The following is a 22,495-nucleotide window of genomic DNA, read 5'->3' on the forward strand; positions in this document are numbered from 1 at the left end:
ATGCATGTTTCTATACAACAAACAAATATACAATAACAATAATACCATCTGTGAGGTACAACAACAGTTTAAAGTTATTTTTTGGAATATGTGTCAGTACATGTACACATTCCTCACATTTTACAGCAATACATGTATACTATGCAATACACTGTGTAAACATACTCCATTACAAATGTAAGTCCTGAATTTAAACTCCTCTTATGTACGAAACCATTAACAGTACAATTAAACATACTTAATATGCATAATATTACCCATGGCGTTGTTGAATGTGGGAATAGTATTTTAATGAGATATTTGCAAAAGAAAAAGTAATACCATAATGAAAAAACGTAATGAAACTAACTTTACTACAAAAATAGCTACTTCAAAATGTTGTATTATCGTTGGAAAAGTTTGGAGGGCGTATATTAAGCTAGCAGTCATTTATATTTATTGAATTTGGCACAATAAAATAGTTTAAATAGCTGTAATAAAACCTCTATAAAGATATGACGTGTGGTTAATAACCTACCAGTTGCAGGCGCAGTTTAATACTTTGAAAGTTTAAGACCTTAAACTTATCCCACAGACAATAAGCTAACGGACACGTTTCCAGAATTGTGCTAGCTTAGTTAACTGCTCAACCAAAAATAAAAATGATAAAAACAAAGGCAATAACTTTGTTAAAAAGGAAGGAATGCTTATGGCAAATACATATAACACGTTAAAAACACATTAAAAGACACACCTGTCGTTAATTAGTGTCACTCACCTCCTCTGCTATCGACGATTGACGTCTAACAGAACAACTTCAATACCCATAATGCTTCACGGCTTTGTGTCTGTCATGTGATTTTCCTTATGACAGAGGGAGCAGGCTTCCACAACAAACATCACTTTGTTGTAGGCTATAGTGGATATGTTTGACATGAAGCTAACCTAATTGAGGTTTTGTGGACTTAACATGTATTCTCTGACAACGTATTGAGACTTTATTAATATTCTGTTCGGATATATAGCTCATAACGATGGCGGAAGTGGAGCAGGTAAGCCATCATGCTAACGCTAGCTTGCTAATGTTGATTTTTTTATACGTGTATCCATGAACATAAACATGAATTGTGATCGGAGACAAATTTCAGCTACACTTTGCTTTTATTTAGCTCGTTTTCCGGCCGTTTCTATGTTGTAAAAAGGGTACATTTGTGGTTTGATAGCGTTACATTGATTTGATATGTTGCCTTTTCTAATTAATATATGGCTGTAATGCGCTGCTTAATTTCGTTTTGAGTTCAGTTGTATTCTAATGTACTCTCAAATCAAATTAGACTTTTACTGTATGATTTGCTGCTTTAATATAATAACACAATCGTAATGTTTCTTCATCCAGGGCAGGAAACAAAGTGAGGAATTCACAGATGAGTCTGAGGTAAGAAACATCACTTTCAACCATTTCCTTTTCTTACAAAAAAAAGAAAGAGTGAGAGGGGTTCAATATAATATTAGTGGTAAGAGGGCAAAAAAAACAACCCTAAAAATGTCATGCAGTTGCACCAGTATGTCAATGTAGAAATGCATCAAGAGCAGCATATTGTCAATGACAGGGGTGTGCATAGTTCTGTCAAGCATGGGTGATTTTTGAACTCAACTAAAGCTTGCTGCCTGCTGAAAGGACTGCAATACATAGCCAGCCTTTATCAACCCAGCTTGATCCAGTACGGATCATTGTCAGGTTTTGAGAGGTGTCAAACACTCATGAATTACATATAGCCCTCCAGATCCATCAATATTATGACTGAGCTTTGGCATGTTACAGTACACTTGTGCTTCTGAAAATCACAAGTAGGCTAAATAAAATATAGCTTTATACATCAGCCTAGCAGGAAGGGGAGTGGTTTTATAGGAAGCAGAGAATTGAATGAAACATCAAGCAAGGGCTTGCAGAAGACAACAGTTGAGAGAGTAAAAGGAAATGGAAAGAGCACCTGAGTTTAGTGCTGTCGAACTACAGTGGGGCAAAAAAGCATTTAGTCAGCCACCAATTGTGCAAGTTCTCCCACTTCAAAAGATGAGAGGCCTGTAATTTTCATCCTAGGTATACCTCAACTATGAGAGACAAAATGAGAAAACAATTAAAAAAAAGAAATCCAGAAAATCACATTGTCTGATTTTCAAAGAATTTATTTGCAAATTATGGTGGAAAATAATTTGGTAAAATGTGGTCAATAACAAAAGTTCATCTCAATACTTTGTTATATACCCTTTGTTGGCAATTGCAGAGGTCAAACGTTTTCTGTAAGTCTTCACAAGGTTTTCACACACTGTTGCTGGTATTTTGGTCCATTCCTCCATGCAGATCTCCTCTAGAGCAGTGATGTTTTGGGGCTGTCGCTGGGCAACACAGACTTTCAACTCCCTCCAAAGATTTTCTATGGGGTTGAGATCTGGAGACTGGCTAGGCCACTCCAGGACCTTGAAATGCTTCTTACGAATCCACTCCTTCGTTGCCCGGGCGGTGTGTTTGGGATCATTGTCATGCTGAAAGACCCAGCCACGTTTCATCTTCAATGCCCTTGCTGATGGAAGGAGGTTGTCACTCAAAATCTCACGATACATGGCCCCATTCATTCTTTCCTTTACACGGATCAGTCGTTCTGGTCCCTTTGCAGAAAAACAGCCCCAAAGCATGATGTTTCGCAGTCAGTATGGTGTTCTTTGGATGCAACTCAGCAAAAAGTTCTATTTTGGTTTCATCTGACCATATGACATTCTCCCAATCCTCTTCTGGATCATCTAAATGCTCTAGCTAACTTCAGACGGGTCTGGACATGTACTGGCTTAAGCAGGGGGACACGTCTGGCACTGCAGGATTTGAGTCCCTGGCGGCGTAGTGTGTTACTGATGGTAGCCTTTGTTACTTTGGTCCCAGCTCTCTGCAGGTCATTGACTAGGTCCCCCCGTGTGGTTCTGGGATTTTTGCTCACCGTTCTTGTGATCATTTTGACCCCACGGGGTGAGATCTTGCGTGGAGCCCCAGATCGAGGGAGATTATCAGTGGTTTTGTATGTCTTCCATTTTCTAATAATTGCTCCCACAGTTGATTTCTTCACACCAAGCTGCTTAGCTATTGCAGATTCAGTCTTCCCAGCCTGGTGCAGGTCTACCATTTTGTTTCTGGTGTCCTTTGACAGCTCTTTGGTCTTGGCCATAGTGGAGTTTGGAGTGTGACTGTTTGAGGTTGTGGACAGGTGTCTTTTATACTGATAACGAGTTCAAACAGGTGCCATTAATACAGTTAACAAGTGGAGGACAGAGGAGGCTCTTAAAGAAGAAGTTTCAGGTCTGTGAGAGCCAGAAATGTTGTTTGTAGGTGACCAAATACTTATTTTACCGAGGAATTGACCAATTAATTCATTAAAAATCCTACAATGTAATTTCCTGGATTATTTCCCCCCATTCTGTCTCTCATAGTTGAAGTGTACCTAGGATGACAATTACAGGCCTCTCTCATATTTTTAAGTGGGAGAACTTGTACAATTGGTGGCTGACTAAATACTTTTTTGCCCCACTGTAAGTATTAAGGACTGTGGAGTTCTGGCTCTCCTCCAAGTAGCGGCACACAGCTGATTGCTTACTAAAATACTTCAAAATAATGAAGCTTGCTGTTGCCTGATGCTGCTCTACTTGGATTCAAAGCAGGGCTTGTATGCTCAATATAATGCTAATTACAGAGCAAAATTAGCAAGATAACAATTTGTTCTTAAAAGGAAATGACAACTCCTGACCACCTTTGTAATTGAGCCAGAATTGTCTGAATTGTTTTAACATGTACACCAATCAGCCTGGTTGGTGTTACTCTTGTTTTGATGCCTCACATTTTCAAGGAAATAGCATTCATTGTCTCTTTGGACTGAGTACAGTGGATCAAACCGTTAGCAGCAGATGGCACATATGTGTTTTTAATGTGTTATCTGTTGTATTAAACACAATGTGTAACTTTGCTATGAAAAGTGTGTAGTATACTTTTATTTTCAATATTTTTGAAACCTATATATTGTAAGTGTATCAGTCATGCTGAGTTGGAAGTTGTGGATTTCTTTCTTTCCTAATATTTAGGAAGGTATGTCCTCCTGTTCTGCCTTAATGTACATCTTGTTTGGTCCTTGTGTATTTTAAAAATGTTTATATGGACCCAATGATGGTACAGCTTGTTGTATCTCAACTTCCAAAAGGCAAAACATATGGCTAAAATGGTCTGTAGTTGACTGAAAACAGGGCAAATTACAAATGATTTACTCACAAAATGTCTATATGTTCCTAAAATGCACAAAATGTGGTAGGCAAATGTAGGTGTGTCTTAGGTAGATTTTAAGACGACAAAAGCCTCCAGAACAGCACTATCAAACATGTTTCCCTAAATCTGTGTTTGAGATAATATCAGGTCACTGTTAAGGGCATAGCGTAAGATTCCCATTATTTTACCTGCATTTTTCAAGTGTCTTTACTCATTTATTTAGATTTTGCCTAATATTCAGACAAACATGGGGAGATGATACTATTTTAAAGATTGTTTCTTTTCTCATGCTGAAGGTATATGACTTATGTAGTCTTCATTATGTATTTGAAAGCAGTATCGTATCCTTATTGTAGAAAGACATTTTGGTTCAGCCTGAACTTTCAACCGGCATGTAATATGGCAAAAATAGTTCCAACCCTTTACCAGTTGACGAAACAAAAGGCAACTTACAGGAGATGGCAGAAGTTTGAAGATTGGTTGGATTTCTCTGAGGATGAAGTTTGCCTTTGTTGTTTGATACACCTTTGAAAGCTGTGACAAATGCCCCCGCATCAGAAATCTCACAACCAGAATACACAGGAAATAGCCTGGATATGGCGTTGTTGAGTGGGAAAGGATTGTTTTTGAAAATAACATTTTTTCCACGCTCTCGGCCCCCACCTCCAATCCAGTAGCACATAATGGCAGACAATGTTTTGAGTTGATGCACCCTCTGGGCAGCCACACACTGTGCAGCATTGGTTATAAACTGAATTATGGGTAATATTCAGGTTGTGACTGGCCGCAAAGGCTGGCTCCGGCTGGAAAGTGTAACACAGTAGAATACCTTAATGTTTGCTTTATGAAATGACTAAATTCATGTATGTCACCAGGGATGAATGGTCATGAAAAATGGGGTTATCCTGCATTTCACGCAAGGCAAGGTAATGCAAGTGTGTCTTTGTGCATATATCTCCTGAAACACACATGCAAGATGTATGAACTTCTTAAAAGAGGCCAGAATCCATGTAGGTATTGCTTACTATATAAGAATGCAGAGCAGGTTTATTATTTCAGTCATTTTAAAATGTATGTTCCATGGTTCAAATTCTCAAATGTGAGGATTTGATGAGCAACTATAAGCACAGTAGCATTATTATTTTCTGATATTTTATGCACAAAGCGTTTGATCAAGAACAAAATTAAAAGATTAATAAACAAGTTTAGTTTCAGCCCTAAATGGAGGGGATGGTTTTTCTTGTTCAAGTTAAATAAAGACAAATGCGGTCTAATTTTTGTGTTTGCAAAAACTATAGGTTACTTACGTAACCCCAGTTCTCAGAGTAACATGAAGTGAGATGTCTCACTATGGGATGCGCCTCATTGCGGAGCAAACAGAAGGGAAATCACCCCCTATAAGTAGCCTGCGCCACGACGCATGCGTCATTCAAAATAAGCACCTCTTCTCGCTTCACCATAGCAAGGAGGGCCGTCTGGTGAGACATCTCACTTCATGTTACTCTGAGCCCTGGGGTTACGTAAGTAACCTATAGTTCTCATTCATAACACTCCGTTCGATGTCTCACTATGAGATATTGTAGCTCCCGTATTGCCAGACGAGCTTATCTCGAAGATCACCGATCAACCAGAATTTAACAGGTGGGGTCCCGACTCAACAAGGTGCCCAGCACTGCTCGGGCCACGCTTGGAGCGGAGACGTCTAGCCTGTAAAAGCGGACAAAAGTGAGTGGCGAAGACCAGCTTGCCGCTGCACAGATGTCTTGGATGGAAACACCCTTGAACAAAGCCCAGGATGTAGCCAGGCCCCGAGTCGAGTGAGCCCGCAGACCCGAAGGTGCTTGCAGATTCTGACTCGTATAGGCCAAAGCAATCGCCTCCACGATCCAGTGGGATAGCCGTTGCTTAGTAACAGGCTTACCCTTGTGAGGTTTAGCCCAGGACACGAAGAGTTGGTCATTAAGACGAAGCTCTTTTGATCTGTCCATATATGTGTGCAAAGCCCGGACTGGACACAACAGATCCTGCTGCTGCTCCCCAGAGGAAACCAGCTGCGGAGGAAATGCCTCAATATCAATTGGGGTACACGAACCAACCACCTTTGGTGTAAAGGTAGGGTTGGGTTTCAACAACACTCTCGTTTGCCCTGGGGCGAACTGAGTGCATGAGGGATGTACAGACAGTGCACGGATATCGCTGACCCGCTTGGCGGATGCCAGGGCCAGTAACAGCACTGTCTTGAGTGACAGATGTTTCATGTCAGCTCCTTCCAGGGGTTCAAATGGGGTCATTTTGAGCCCATTTAAAACCACTGCCAGGTCCCATAAGGGCACCAGCGACCTGGAGACAGGGAGGAGCCTGCGAGTTCCCTTCATAAAACGGCAAACCAAAGGATGTTGGCTAGCCGTCTTACCCTCAAAGCCCACATGGCATGCAGCAATAGCAGCCAGGTACACCTTGATCGTGGACAAAGCTCTGTGTTTTTCGATCAAGTCCTGTAGAAATGATAAAATCACCCCGACAGGACATTGAAAAGAGATGTGTCCTTCTTGAAGGCACCACTCCTCAAACACCCTCCACTTACAGTCGTAAAGAGACCTGGTGGAGGAAGCTCTCGCACTCTGAATAGTGTTTATCACCTTCTGAGGGAATCCCACTGTATTCAGATTGTACCACTCACGGGTCAGGCCCATAGTGCCCCGCGCACCGGGCGTGGGTAAAGGATCGCCCCCCCCGCCTGAGACAATCTGTCCCTGCGTGGTGGGGGCTGCCATGACTGCCCGCACAACAACTGATATATCTCCGCCAGCCCGTGCATTGCGGGCTAGGACGGAAACATCAGAGTAAGTGTGTAGCGTTGCTCCTTCACTCTGGCCAGAGTTGGGGGTAACAGAGCCAGGGGTGGGAACGCGTACAGATGACCCAGAGGTCATTCGTGTACGAGTGTGTCCCCGCCTAACAGTGCGTTTAAATCGTGCATTAAAGAGAACAGCTGTCATTGAGCATTTTCTCCTTTTGCGAACAGGCTTAACGCAGCTCCGCCGTAACGCACCCACAGCGGACTCCCGATCCTTGGATGAGGAGTCCAGTCTGCATAGAGTGGTGCACCTCTGGACAGTAATTCTGTCCCTAGGTGCATAACTCCCGGTACCTGTGTCACTCTCAGAGAGAGGAGACGTCTGCCGCTCCAAGGGATCAGTTTGTCTGCCAGTGTGTGTGACTGGAGACAACGCAACCTCCCCTGGCGGTTCATACACGATATCGTGTTGTCTGTCCTCTGAGAGAAGGCAGGAAGCATTTTTGGGTGGGGAACACCGCTAAAAGCTCCGGGTAGTTTACGTGTGCCCGCTGGAGGTCTCTGCTCTAGGGACCTCTCACCGGGCGACCTTCGTAAATCCGTCCGTGGTGACCACCTTCCGTGAAAGGACAGCACCTGTAGGCACGTCCCGCACTAGAAAAGTCGGGTGTAGTGCCACTACGCATTACATAATAACCAAAACTCTCACGGTTTCACGGACCCGTCAATAATCCGCCTCTTAAGAGGTGCCGTAGCTGCTCTCAAAAGGGGAAGGATTGGCGGGCTGTCCTTTACAGCTCTAGCCGGCACTGCGCATGCGCGTGACGGTAGTGCCCTTAAAGCCCCAACCGGCACTGCGCATGCGCGTGGCGGTGGTGCCTTCACAGACCCGTTTATTATCCGCCTTTTGAGAGAGGCCGTAGCTGCTCTCAGAAGGGGATTTATAGTTAACGGACTGTTTATTGTCTTTCTTTTCATTTTTTTGAGCTGCGCCCTTGGCCGAAGCCTGGATGCGTCAGCGGAAAATGGTTTATTCAAACAAGAAAGATGTGACATGTGTTTTATGCGGACTTGAGGTTGACGTTGAGGCATCTCTCGAGGCGGCGGGGACACATTTAGAGCCGGGGAAAGAACTTCCAGCTCTGTCACAGAGGAGAGAAGGAGGGGCTGGCCGAAATTCTGGGTTGGCTGCGCCTGGGCTGCAGCCGGAACCGGAGACTTTCTAGGCCAACTCACCCTCATCTCCTGCCTGGGCTGGGGACTCGGGGCGGGCTGCGACCTCTGCTGTCCTGGTACTTTGAACCTAGCAGAGTTCGGTGCAGCTTGGGCGAAGGGCCGCTGTTGCGAAGGCAGCGGCTGTACCCTTCGAGGGAGACAGAGGTGGAGGGCCTCGTCTTCCTTCTTTTTCGACTCGCACTTCCTCTGCATGGAAGCGAGAGCAGAGACGAAAATTCCCTCGGGAACGATGGGCATGTCAAGCACATCTTCCTTTTCCCGGTCTGGGAGGTTGGTGAGGTTGAGCCATCTAGCTCTTTCCTGCACCACCATGATCCCCATTACCTGCCCCTGGACGGCGCAGCGTTGGACACGGAGACAAATGTCTGTGACCGCGGCTATCTCGTCCAGAGTGGCCGGTCCAGGATTGCTCGACATATCCTCACAGAGCTCCGCTTGGTACGCGGTTAGCATTGAGGAAACGTTCAGAGCCCTGGCGGACAATGCTGCGGCTCTGTAGGCCCGTTCAGTCATGGTCGACTGGAATCGGTCCGTTTTTGCTGGCAGCGTGGGGTTCCTGCTTGGTGGCTGGCCCATCCTTGGTAGGAGGTGGGCTGCCACCAGCGGTTCCATAGGCGGTATGCGGAGCAGGCCGAGCCTCTCCATACCGTCACAGTCAAGGGAGTAGGCACCCTGGATTGGGGCCTTGTTGCTAAAGGGCCGGTCTCTCCACGTGACCGACACCTCATCCAACATCTCCGGGAAGACCGGAAGGAGTTGCCTCTTTGTCCTCGTTGTTTGGGAAAAAAGTTTCCCCTCGTAACGGGACCTGGAGGTCTCCTTGGCCATTTCGGGCCACGGGATGTCTAGCCTGGACGCGTGGCGCTGACACACGGCCTGCAGGTCCATGCTTAGACAGGGCGAAGCTGGAGTGCTATCGCCCGGGAGAGCAGCCATCGCTCCCGGCTTTGCAGCCTGAGCCGATGACATGAAGATGTCATCTTCCTGCTCATCCGAGTCAGACAGGAGGAACTCAGAGGTATCCTCTTCGTCCTCCATGTAGTCTAACTCTAGGACATCTTCCGCGGGTGAAACCATGGTGAGGTCCAGCCGGGAGCCCCAGCTTGGTAAAGCGTGGGGCCCCGTTCCCGCGTCTCTTGCCGCCACCGGGTCTCGGGCCTGATATGGCGCGGGATTCCGGTTCTGCGGGTGCCGCTGTCGATGAGCCCCAGACCGACCCAGTGAGGGGCTCTATCTCTGCGGCGGACGCCCCCGTGTCTTGATTGCCAGCCGGCAAATCAGTGGACATGAGGGAGTCCCGTCCCGACAGGTTAGCTTGTTGTGCTAACCTTCGGCGGAGGCTCTTCATAGTGAAGCGGGCACAATGCCCGCACGAGCCGGGGTTGTCAATGGCCTCCTGGGCGTGTTCTAGCCCGAGGCAGGACGAACAGATCTGGTGTGAGTCTGTGCCTGACACTTTCAACCCGCAGCGCCGAGCCTCCGAGTTCCTGACTCCTCTGGTGTGAGGGAGAGAGGCGTCCATCTCGTTCGCCACGAGGCGTGGAGAGGGCCCGCTCGTAACAGGTACGTCGAGAAAAAAGTGTTACCAATCTGTCATTAATCCGGGGGGAAAAATGACAGTGTGGGTCTTTTTTTCAAAGGATATTACCTGGTGTGGTAATATTCTTGTAATCCTTTTCTCCTCCGTGAGAAGAGAAAAGAAAAAAGCGTCCTCGCTACCGTGGTGTCGGCAGTGAGGGAAAAAACACAAGCTAGCAACGGGTGTGTTGCTAACTTGAAAGTCAAAACCTTACCTTAACTCCAGAGGAAGAACGGCGAGGTTGACTATAATACTAACTGGTGTGTTAGTACCATACTCTTCTGTAAGGCAGAATAGGGTAGCCGGCTAACGCCCGTCGACCGACATTAGCTTTGGTTCAGTCTGTGGACTGTTAAGCTAGCCCGGCTACTATTAGAGATGTCTTGTTTCAGAACAGTTTAGATTTGAATACAGAATTATGACTTGTGGCGGACAATTTGTTATTTTAGTTTCTAGGTTTTTTGGCAATGGCTTTTGTCGAAGAACATTGTCAACTACAGTGTTTGTTGGAGGACACTGTGCTGTTTTACCCAGAGCTCATCTTACTTTCCCCACCAGGAGGAGGACAGCGAGGAGGAGCCCAAGCTGAAGTACGAGAGGCTCTCCAATGGGGTGACAGAAATCCTGCAGAAGGACGCAGCCAGCTGTATGACCGTCCATGACAAGGTAGAGGTTCTAATCCACCGGCCACAAAGGCATTTACCTCTCAAGTCCAGATTTCACATTGTTTATGTGCACAGCACAGCCCATTCTCTTCTCACCTTCCCCATGCTTTTCCTCTCAAGTCGCCATTGTTATTCCCACTCTTACATATTTTTCGCTCCTCTCCTCTGTTGGTCTGACGTAGATATTTTTAAGAGTGCCACTCTTCGCAGGATGCTTAATCGTTGTGGCACCGGCAGCACACACACAGGCCACAGCAGAGCAAATAGTCATACCCAGTTATGTCTCCTCACCTGATGTTTTATTAACCGCTATTGATTTTCATTGATTTTTCACTTTGAGGATTTGGTCCCTGTTTTTTATTTAAACCTCAAAAAAGCAACCGTGCCACAGTGAGAGACATTGCTCTGCTGAAATTCTAGATTTGATCTGACTTGTCTTTTTTCCCTGGTATTTCTTTTCTTTCCACCATCCAGCTACCTGTGTGGTCACACCTGATCCCCCCCCCCCTGCCCGGTCACACCTGATCCCCCCGCCTGCCCTCGTAACTCCCACAACCTTAAAGCCATCGACGACGGCACATATTGCCTTATGTTGCCTCATATTTTAAGTGTCTGAATCGGAATTTCATTTGAACAATTCCATTCCGATAAATCCCTTTTTTAAAAGTCGCTCCAGCGCCTCACAAGCTTGAACTCTTTATTTATTTATTTTTGGTTATTTTATTTGGGAAGATTGCAGGGGCTCTGTCTGACATGCTCAGCTGTGCCTGTAAATATAAGCATTTCATTATAGACGGCACTGAAGCATGGTGGGCTCGCCGCACATCCACATGCTCCTCTGGAAGGGAGGGGGATTAGGAGGAGGGCACGGAGCAGGGGCTGGGGTGGAAGAACACACACTTAATCTAATGCCAAAAGCCCCCAGTTTCTATAATTTTTTTGTCCCAGTGGACTCATGTACACACACATACACACTGAAGCACAAAGCAAAGAAACCAGTTGCTGCGCGGCAGAAATAATAGCTTCTTACTGGGCAGGGAGGGGATTGGGTTGCATGGGGAGCATGGGAAGAAGTCAGATGTACAGTGCATTTATTATGCTTAAGCATTTTAATTTGAGGGGAAAAATGCCATTTCACACTGTATGCTTTAATAAATAGGGCTTTTCCAACCCCTGCAATTTCACAGTTTTGCCTCCAAGCCCACCCAATCCCCACTCTGCTTATGTCGCTCCAGCTCCAGGAGTTTTTTTTCAATTTTTTTTTTTTTATCCCTTTCCACCGCCTTCATCATTACAGTATTTTTTCCAAAGTATTGATTTTGTTCCATGTGTCTGGTTTAATTTACATGTATCTTTTGTCAGTTTCTTGCCCTAGGTACCCATTTTGGAAAGGTCTTCCTGCTGGACATTCAGGGAAATGTGACACAGAAATTTGAAATTGTGAGTTTGATCAAATTTTTTTAGCTCAACTGGCAAACATGATTAACTTTTCAGCAATGCGGAAACAATTGTGCTTAAATTAGTTATTATATGATATATTATTAATAGTTTTAACACTAAATAATGCACACGGCTTGTGATATTCTGACTTTTTCTCTAGTGCTACAACATTGATGTCAACCTGCACAACAAATTCCCATCAGCCTCAGCTTTACTCTGTGTTTATGCTTATCAACAAATGTTAGCATACCTGTTAAAGGTGGGGTAGGTAAGTTTGAGAAACCGGCTCGAGATCGCTAGAATTTGAAAATACTGCCACTTCCTTATAGAGCCCCTCCTCCAACACACACGAACGTGCACATGACCAATGAGGGCACGAGATAAGTTTGTGCCCCGATGGAAGGCTGACAGGCAGGTAGGCCATCCAATCCGTTTAGCCGGCCTGGCTAAACGGATTGGTTGTACTTTTTACAGTATTACGGCTTCTACAGATGACATTTTTTTATGGATTTTTTGTCAAAGCACTTAAGATATTCATTGCTATCGGGATGTTAAGAGCATTCCATGGAATATAACAAAAAGTGTATCTCGAGCCGGTTTCTGAAACGTACCTACCCCACCTTTAAGCTAAGCTAACAAACTGCTGGCTGTAGCCTAATATTTATCAGACTGATGTGAGAGTTGTATCTATCTAATGTGAAACCAATGTAGAATATTTCCTAAATTGCGGAATTCTCTAAAGCACAGCAGAAGCACATATTAGATCCCTAATGAATGACAGATATTTTTATGTGCTAGATTTTATAACCAGCAATAATCTTGAGTATCTGATTTAGCCCCAACTTCTGACTCTCCCCATACATTTCTCCTCACTTCTGGAGGGAATGACTTCTGACCTATAATTTAATTTGCCAACAAAAAAAAGAAAATCCGCACTCAAGGCTGATTTGGTCTGCACAAAGGGGCCATTTTACGTTAATGTACCAGCACTTGTGCTTCTAACTGCAGTTACCCTGCTGAGCACATTGATTCGAGTGCTACTCACCTGAGGAACTTACTGCCAGTTATCAGTTATTGTTTGGAAAAAAAACAAGGAAGCTATTTCACTGAACAGAAGAGACACAGCTGGGTTCTGTGTGATGGATTTGTCACGGCCAACATTCTGTGAAAAGGATTTAACATGCGTACCAAATACCAAGATGATCCTAGAGCACTGGAGAAATAGTCAAATATACGATAAGAAAAACTTTTCCTCTTTTTATCAACAGAGATGCACATTTAACCCTTTAGTGGTGGGTTTCAAGTAGCATTTGTTATAATGTATGTCATTTGGTTGATCCTTTTATCTAAAGAGTCATGGATGTGTAAACTTTAAAAGCATCAGCTGTGAATTGGGACCCTCTAATCTTGCAGTGTTAATGCCACGCTCTTTGCATTGACACATACAGGACTGTGCATCCATTTTATACTCAAATTATTTTTGCTTTTTCTGGCATTTCACTTAATGGAGTAAAATATCAGCCAGCAACATTTGGCCAGCCTCAAAGATATTCACCCAAGATGCCATGATATTGTGTCTCCGCAGAGTTCAGTGAAGATCAACCAGATCAGTCTGGATGAAAGTGGAGAGCATGTGGGCATCTGCTCCGAGGATGGAAAGGTGAGATCTCTCCGCTCATCACCACTGGTTACTGATCCTTGGGCCTGAATTGAAAAAAGATCTCTTATCTTTCATAATTCATCCTCAGATTCTTCTAAAACTCACCCTATCAGTGTTCAACTTTATGCTAATGGTGTGGAACTTGTGATTTTTTTCAGGAAAGCAGGAGCATTAACCTGAAGTTTTATCTTCGTCATATCTACACACATTTTTCCTCACGATGCGTGAATTTCTAAAAACTCGTATTTATTTTGAATAGTTAAGGGTACCGCTTGTATCCGTCGAGCTGTCAGTCAGCAGTCAATGGATACCCGCTCCATGTTCTCCACCGTGCTGTTATCTTGTCTCTTCTCATCATTACCACCATCCTTCATAGATTCCGCAGTGAAGATATGCTCTCTGATATCACCCTCCCCCTTACTCCCAGCACCCTGGTGGCAAAAACAAGATCTTGTCGCACGAAAAAAGTAGAGCTGACAATTAAAATCTACAGCAATTGTTTGCCCTCCACCAATTCAATTGGATGTTAATCCTTTGGAAAATCTAACTTAATCCTTAATCGCTGGTGCGCCTCGGAAAAGGAGATTGCATCAGTTTTGTATTATTCCTCTACCTTTTCTACTTTTTTGGGGCCCTCGGATGAAGAGAAACTGGGTGTCATGTACTTTAAAGGTACATTAGGGTTTGTTGTGGAGGCTGTGGTTGAGTTTCCAAACCCTGCGGGGTCCGAAGAATCAACTTGTCCACTAATTGGTGACCCAGCGGAGAAGAAGGGAGCCAATCAAGGCACTTTTTCTGACTACAATTCCCCCCGCTGGCCTCTGATAGTGTCAGAGGCAGCAATTAAAGCTGAAATGTTGAGTTATTCACCTTTTGCCTGCCATTCTGCCGTCTCATCTTTGTTTCAGGTTCAGGTGTTTGGTCTCTATACAAGAGAGGGCTTCCATGAGAACTTTGACTGTCCCATCAAAGTAAGTTGATATCAAAACTTTGATGCATTTGTTCCATGTAAAAAACACATTTGTTGACACATATGTGACTCGCGTACGTACTGTTTTTCAGGTAGTGGCATTACACCCTCAGTTCACCAGATCAAACTACAAACAGTTTGTCACCGGGGGAAACAAGGTAGGTTTGAGTAGTGCTTTTTCACACGTGCTGCCATTATGTTCAGTTTTGGCCCATTTCCTTCCACAATAATTCTTCCTGATTGTGTCCGGGGTCCGCAAACCTTCTCACTTTGGCGCGGCTCACGGCGATGCACAGGTCTTTGTCTGGTGTGAAAGGCTCTTAGTTGTTCTGTCTCTTTGCTGGAGTGCTCTCCGGAGAGCTGCCCATTTTCACAAAGTGCTGTTCGCTCAACAGTGTTTGAAAGGCAATGCTTCACAAGCACGGCAAGTAGATGTCATTATCCAGAGGGTACACAGTCTTAGATTTCCGGGCACATGCAGTGATCTCTTTCCTTAAAGTCCTCTGGAAACTATCTTACACATTAGATTAGTAGTTTAATTTTTGAAGTAACACCACCAAGTATTACATGTACACACAACTACCGTGTTGTAGTAGCGTCATCGCAAAAAACATCCATAAATATAGTATACTGACATTTATAGAACAGGGGTGAGAGAAAACAACTTTTTTTCTTTTTATACCCCATTGTTAGTGTTACTTTGCCATTTTCTTTCAATTGCCGCTGATTCCTCTCAGTTCTAAGTTTCGAAGGCCTCCACAATGTGCCTGTGATGAAAATCAATAAGCCTCAACGGGAGCCACATCCTGTCAAAGGAAATTCAATTTTGTCTCCACAGTTCTTTTGTCATATCATCTCTTTGTAGAGCAAACTGTTTATTAACATCGCCCAACCACTGAATTAAAGAGGCCTACACAACCTTCTCCCTGCATCCTTGGTAATATTATGCACATGTTTTTATGAGTTTATAGTAAGGATGGTAACAATGCAGGGAATGTGAATGACAGGTTTCGCACAATAGCAGGCCCACATTTTAAACAATTGAGGAAATAGTACTGCTTGATACCACATTGCATTGTGGTTAAAAACAACACTCCACATTATAGTTGTTTCTATACTTGCCACATCACACCGCAACACATTAAAGAATCTGTTACGAGGAGAGGAATAGGGATGGATGAAATCATGATTGTTAATGCATCAAGTTTCCCTTTATAGCTTTCATGTCATATTCTACTTGCATATAACCGTATTAGACTGTAAAATGACTTCTTCCACCACTGAATGTGAAGCTAATGCACTTATAGTAAGTCAAAGGAGCAATTGTTCTTCATTGTCTCTGTGCCTAAATGCTCTGAAGTGGAATTAAGATCTTTATATAAAGACCAAAATCTGGTTTATCTGGTTTATGATTTGCTGTGTGAAAAAAAGTTGCCTACAGTTTACGTTGGATCTATGAAGCTGTTTAACTCTCTTCTTAGACACATCTGTTGGCTGTTCATCTACTGCCCTCTGTAGGCCTGGCTGCACAACTGCACAGTTAATACTTGGACACTATTGAATGTGTTCCTGTTTTCTCTCTGGAAGCTGCTTCTGTATGAAAGAAACTGGTTGAATCGCTGGAAGATGTCTGTTCTGCATGAGGGCGAGGGCTCAATCACCAACATCCAGTGGAGAGCTAACCTCATTGCCTGGGCCAACAATGTGGTGAGTGATCAGTCCCATGCCTCCAATAGAAGTGCAATATTTCATGTGTATAATGTTACATTTTCTTATTTCTTTTAGGGAGTGAAAATCTATGATATTGGAACCAAACAGCGGATCACTAACGTGCTGCGGGATAATGTCAGCCTGAGGCCCGACATGTACCCCTGCAGCCTGTGCTGGAAGAACAACAGCACTCTTATTGTTGGCTGGGGTACTTCCATTAAGGTTTGGGACTTTGCCATTTGATTCATGAAAGTCACTAGATATGTCACTGTTTAAAACGTTCTGGAATTCTCTCTTTTCTCGTCAGATTTGTGTTGTAAAAGAGCGGAATGCTACGGAAATGAGAGATCTGCCTAGCCGCTATGTGGAAATAGGTAAAACAATATACTGTAACATATATAATAAAACATCTGATAATGCTGATTTATTTATAGAACAATTATCGTCAATACAGGCAACTACAGTATTCAAATGAAATACAACAAATATAAAGAATAGATGAGATAAACTTTTAACACAACCGCAGTTAAAAACAAATAGATAAAATAACAAGAAACCAACTATTTCAACAAAATCAAAGAGATATACAATAAAAGTGTGAATAATCTCGATTCCTGACACTTCGTCTGCCTGTTATAAGGGATACAAAGGACATTGTAATACAAATATCATACACAAGTGAATATAAAGAAACACTAGACATTCAGATTTTGTGTTAATGTCTAAATGGTAGCAAACATTAGTGGTGCAGGCAAAAAAAAAGGCTCATTTTTTGCAAAACAAGCTGGGATTTGTTGTACACGGCGATAAATATAGATAACTTCAACTATCAACTATCATATACCATAGTGTCTTTGACCCTCTTTTGTTTGGTTTTCAAACAGTGTCTGCGTTTGAGACGGAGTTCTTCATCAGTGGCCTGGCCCCGCTGGCGGATCAGCTGGTCACCCTGTACTTTGTGAAGGAGAACTCTGATCAAATGGTAAATATCCCTCTCTTACATATACAGTATATATTTATAAGGGTAAAATAAGGTATAAAAGTGTTTACCCATTCTTTGTGCAGGATGAGGAGTTCCGTGCGCGCCCTCGTCTCGACATCATCCAGCCCCTCCCTGAGACCTGCGAGGAGATCTCTTCAGACGCGCTGACCGTGCGCAACTTCCAAGAGAACGAGTGCAGAGACTACCGCCTCGGTAAGACCATAAAAACAGCCCTCAGAGAAATGTCACGCGACCTTTTCCTGCGCTGTGATTTCATTAAGCACCCGCCATCAAATGTCAGCCGTAATGCCCAATACTCAGAGGCATAAATGTATTTCTTTATATTAACAGAGCATTCCGAGGGAGAGTCGCTCTTCTACATCATCAGTCCCAAAGACATCGTCGTGGCCAAGGAGCGGGACCAGGATGACCATATCGATTGGCTGCTTGAAAAGAAGAAATATGAGGCTTGTGTTGATGAATTTTATGAATGTTGCTGCCCAAAGGTTACTGTCTGCAATTATGGAGTTTAACTGTGAGTCCTGCTGCTGTGGTTTCACTGTGACAGGAGGCACTGATGGCTGCAGAGATCAGCTTCAAAAACATCAAGAGGCACGACGTTCAGAAGATCGGGATGGCCTACATCAATCACCTGGTGGAGAAAGGAGACTATGACAGCGCTGCGAGGTACGTTTAACCTCTGCACAGGGAGTTTATCCAGTGATAAGCAGTACTGTGAGTGAATGTGTGTGTGGGGTATATTTGAAAACAATAAAGTGTGTCTTTTTTTACATCTCTTGGGTCTTCATGTATATTACAGAAACGTTCTATTGTAAGGGTTCAACAAAAGATATCACTTGTGCAGTTACCTTATATTAGAGTAGGAAACCATGCAACCTTAACATAATCCAAATGTCTTTTCACCTCGGTTACTGAATAGAAAATATGTCTTTTTATTTGTAATTATTACTGTAATACATGTGCAACACAAATTCAACAAAAACAGAATGAGGGAATAATCCTAACTCAAGGTTCACTTACTAACTTTAGTCAGAAGTTGAACCACTAAATTGCTCTTTAATTTATTTATTTTTTAAACTTTTGACCGCAAAGACGTTATAGTATTGTTGTGTGATGTACAACATTCCTTATTCATCTATGTATAGTCGTCTAGTTAGATCTGAATGATTAATGTTCTTCTTCTATTCAGGAAGTGTCAGAAGGTTCTTGGAAAAAACATGGACTTATGGGAAAATGAAGTATACAGGTTCAAGACCATCGGGCAGTTGAAGGTAGGAATTTCCATAAATTGTGATGCAACCTCTATAAGTTGCGACGTTCTAATAGTATCAATCTCATATCAATCACTTCTCTCCGATTTCAGGCCATCAGCCAGTATTTACCCCGAGGGGACCTGCGTCTCAGACCAGCCATCTATGAAATGATCCTGCACGAATTTCTCAAAACGGACTACGAGGTACTTTGTCCCATAATACTATTGCCATGCTGTTACACATTCAGTGTTAATCCACCTGTTAATCGTCACTTCCTGTGCTTTCCAAAAAGGGGTTTGCCACCCTGATCCGGGAGTGGCCTGGAGAGCTTTATAACAACATGGCCATCGTTCAGACGGTCTCCGATCACCTGAAGAGAGACCCCACCAACAGAACCCTTCTCACCACGCTGGCTGAACTGTGAGCGATCTTACCACATGCATAACTCAACCAACTGAATCATTATTGAAGTACACGTTCAAACAAAAGTTGTCAGTTTCTAAAATTACAACAAAGTAAAAAGGTTGATATTGGGTGCATCATTTCATACACATTTATAAGGAAATTAGTGTCGATTATCTATTTTTATCCTAAAACTGTAAGATCTAGTCTGGGTTTTTAAATCAATGTTTGTGTATTTAAAGGCTGTGTTGCACAATATGTGTCTATATTCATCTGTTTGATTCACAGAGTAATGCTTAAATGAATGCCTGACAGATACAAAAAAAGTCAAATTTGATTAAGAATTGTGTTGTTCTTTCATGCTTTCGCAGGTACACGTACGACCAGCGGTACGACAGAGCCTTAGAAATCTACCTGAGGCTGAGGCACAAAGACGTTTACCAGCTGATCCACAAACACAACCTGTTCTCCTCCATCGAGGACAAGATCGTGCTCCTCATGGACTTTGACAAAGAGGTACAGCCTGAAAACACGTGCATTTTGACATTTTATTGGCATTGTTTACCTTTTTTGAATCATAAATTCGATGTTTGAGTAATACATTCTCTATAATTGTATTTCCAGAAAGCAGTTGACATGCTTCTCGACAATGAAGACAAGTTATCGGTAAGTGTACATGTCTCTGTCTTTTCTTACTCGTGCTGAAAATGTGCGACACACTGATCCTGTTTCTCTTCTCTCTGCTTCTAGACAGACAGGGTGGTGGAAGAACTGGCAGACAGGCCAGAGCTTCTGCATGTGGTGAGTGGAGAACTCTTTAAATAAAATCCTATTAACTCTCACAATGTAATTCAGAAGTGATTTGACTCGTCTTTTCCCCACAGTACCTCCATAAACTGTTCAAGCGGGACCACCACAAAGGCCAAAAATACCACGAGAGACAGATCGGCCTGTACGCTGAATATGACCGACCTAATCTTTTACCATTCCTGAGAGATAGCACGCACTGTCCTCTTGAAAAGGTACAAGTCGTACATGTCATCCATATGCTCAATTCAAGCTTCCAAAAGCTACAAAACATTCATCTTTGTTGTCTTTTTTGTCAGGCTCTCGAGATTTGTCAGCAGAGGAACTTTGTAGAGGAGACTGTCTTCCTGCTCAGTAAGTCTTAGTTAAAGTCTGTTTTCTCATATTGTATGTGTTCTGAAATGATTAAAAGGAAGCTAACCTAGCATGTTGGCTCGCAGGCAGGATGGGGAACTGCAGACGGGCTCTGCAGATGATCATGGAGGAGCTGGAGGATGTGGATAAAGCCATAGAGTTTGCCAAGGAGCAGGACGACGCTGAGCTCTGGGAGGATCTCATCTCTTACTCTATAGACAAACCACGTATGATGCAGTCTCATCCCCGCCGAACATGTGTTTTCATTCCGTAATTCTTTGTCATTTTCACTCTTTCATGTCTTCTGGCTCTCCCCAGCGTTCATCACTGGCCTCCTTAACAACATTGGTACTCATGTGGATCCCATCCTGCTCATCCATCGCATAAAGGAGGGCATGGAGATCCCAAACCTCAGGGATTCACTCGTAAAAATCCTCCACGACTACAATCTACAGGTTAGACTTGTTTCTGTTACATAATATACTTTGTTCCCCCTTGAAATTAAATAAGTAATACAGCCATTAACACTGGTCATACTTCTAGTATAGCTTTTATCCAGTTGAAATAATACATTAAAAAGGATGAATAGATAAAGAAAAGATTTCAAAGGCACATTATTTAATGTACATGTAGTGGTGAAATTAATTAATTAAAACTCAATAATTGCTTAAATGGGACATAACGGGCACCAACATAGTCAGTTTATGGTCACATTAATACTTAAGAGACTTTTAAGATTGCTTATATGCCACCCTGGAGGATTAATCTAAGTGAAGACATTTTGGTACACAGAATATTGTTTTTACTACATGTATACACTTATAAGGGATTAAATAAGCATGACGCTATGTTGAGGGCTATTGTAATGTAACTAACTTCAGTAGCTCCAGTTAGAAATAATGTATCCCTCTAGCAATAAGGGTGATTTTAACAGAAAGACATTTTGAGAATTGATTTATATTAAGTGTTAATTAGTGCTGTTTTCTTCTTAACCAGCGTTTGTTTTCTCATTTCTAAGATTCTTCTGAGGGAAGGATGTAAGAAGATCTTGGTGGCCGACTCCCTCTCTCTGCTCCAGAAGATGCACCGAACACAGACGAGAGGAGTCCGGGTCGACGGTGGGTGGCATTCTTCTCTGTGTTTATGCAGAAACAGCAGAGATGATGTCCTTTTTTAAACTGTACTCATATTAGTTTTTCTTTTTCTTTTCAGAGGAGAACATTTGTGAATCCTGCCATGCTGCAATACTGCCATCAGGTGGGTTTACCATCGAGTTGTCCAAGTATTTCATTGTATTTGTATGGCATTTGAAAGATATTCATGCTAGTTGCATCTTTGTTTCAGACATGGCCAAGCCCTTCAGTGTGATGGTGTTTCACTGCAGACACATGTTTCACAAGGAATGTTTGCCATCCTCAGGATCAGTGAGTAACTTCACTTCAATCTGTGTCTCTCTTTACACAACACATCATATTCCTTTTTCTTTAGGTGTTAACTTTTACATCATTATCTTTTACCCTGGTATTATTTGATCTAATCTGAGAATCTCACATATGACTTTGCTGTGATGTATTGAGACTTCTTAACTTCCCTCTTTCCCTTTTTAGATTCCTGGGGTGCAGTTTTGTAACATCTGCTAGTGCGAAGAAGCGCAGGCCAGGACATGGAATCCTGGAGATTAAACAGTAAACAGGGAATGTGCACTCCCTCATGTTATTATTATTATGTATGCTTTTACCCTCTGCCTGTTGCTTTACCTCTACTGTTGGTGCATGACTTAATGAAGTGCCCTCCCTCACTATACTGTACACTTGCAAACATGCAAAACATGTATATTAGATTGTGTCTGTATATTTGCATCTAACAACTATAAAGTGTTTTCATTATTCTGCTTACCACTAATGTGATTTGCTCTGAAAAATAAAATCACATAAAAACACTGTTTTATCTTTATTTTATTGATTTCATGGGAATTAGAAGACAAAGATAACAGTTTACAGAGGAATTATTATGAAATAACAATCACCTATCTGCTACCCCTACAGCAACAACTGACTTGAACACAATCATAAGAAAGTTATTTTCAGCGTCCCCTTCCAAATCTGATTTTACTGCTTCCATTCAGATTTGACAGCTTAAAATGATGTACACATACAAACCTGTTGGGAGGCAGCGAGATGCCAAAATGTGTTGGTACTCTGTTCAGCTTGTAAAATATACAGATGCACTATTAGTTCTTAACATATATGTGACATATAACATACATTATATATATATATATTACATATATTGGTTAGGATTCTTTCATTTATTCGTTAATAGACGCTACTACAAATACAT

At 42.9% G+C, this 22,495-nt stretch overlaps 1 protein-coding gene across 1 annotated transcript; it reads left to right on the forward strand.

The window, feature by feature from the left end:
* The first annotated feature begins 834 nt into the window (after nucleotides 1-834).
* On the forward strand, nucleotides 835-22,094 carry vps41 (VPS41 subunit of HOPS complex). The gene is made up of 28 exons (XM_034108857.2): nucleotides 835-1,031; nucleotides 1,376-1,414; nucleotides 10,450-10,557; nucleotides 11,919-11,996; nucleotides 13,582-13,656; nucleotides 14,565-14,627; nucleotides 14,719-14,784; nucleotides 16,214-16,333; nucleotides 16,412-16,558; nucleotides 16,644-16,710; nucleotides 17,221-17,318; nucleotides 17,402-17,531; nucleotides 17,670-17,785; nucleotides 17,887-18,005; nucleotides 18,529-18,610; nucleotides 18,703-18,795; nucleotides 18,885-19,012; nucleotides 19,366-19,510; nucleotides 19,619-19,660; nucleotides 19,745-19,795; nucleotides 19,879-20,016; nucleotides 20,101-20,155; nucleotides 20,242-20,382; nucleotides 20,474-20,610; nucleotides 21,174-21,273; nucleotides 21,368-21,412; nucleotides 21,500-21,579; nucleotides 21,763-22,094. The coding sequence occupies exons 1-28, from the start codon at nucleotides 1,014-1,016 to the stop codon at nucleotides 21,793-21,795; spliced, it is 2,514 nt and encodes an 837-aa protein (XP_033964748.1). The 5' UTR covers nucleotides 835-1,013; the 3' UTR covers nucleotides 21,796-22,094.
* The last annotated feature ends 401 nt before the right edge of the window (nucleotides 22,095-22,495 follow it).

The sequence above is a fragment of the Pseudochaenichthys georgianus genome, chromosome 20 (genome assembly GCF_902827115.2).
Source record: "Pseudochaenichthys georgianus chromosome 20, fPseGeo1.2, whole genome shotgun sequence".
Lineage (NCBI taxonomy): Eukaryota > Metazoa > Chordata > Actinopteri > Perciformes > Channichthyidae > Pseudochaenichthys > Pseudochaenichthys georgianus.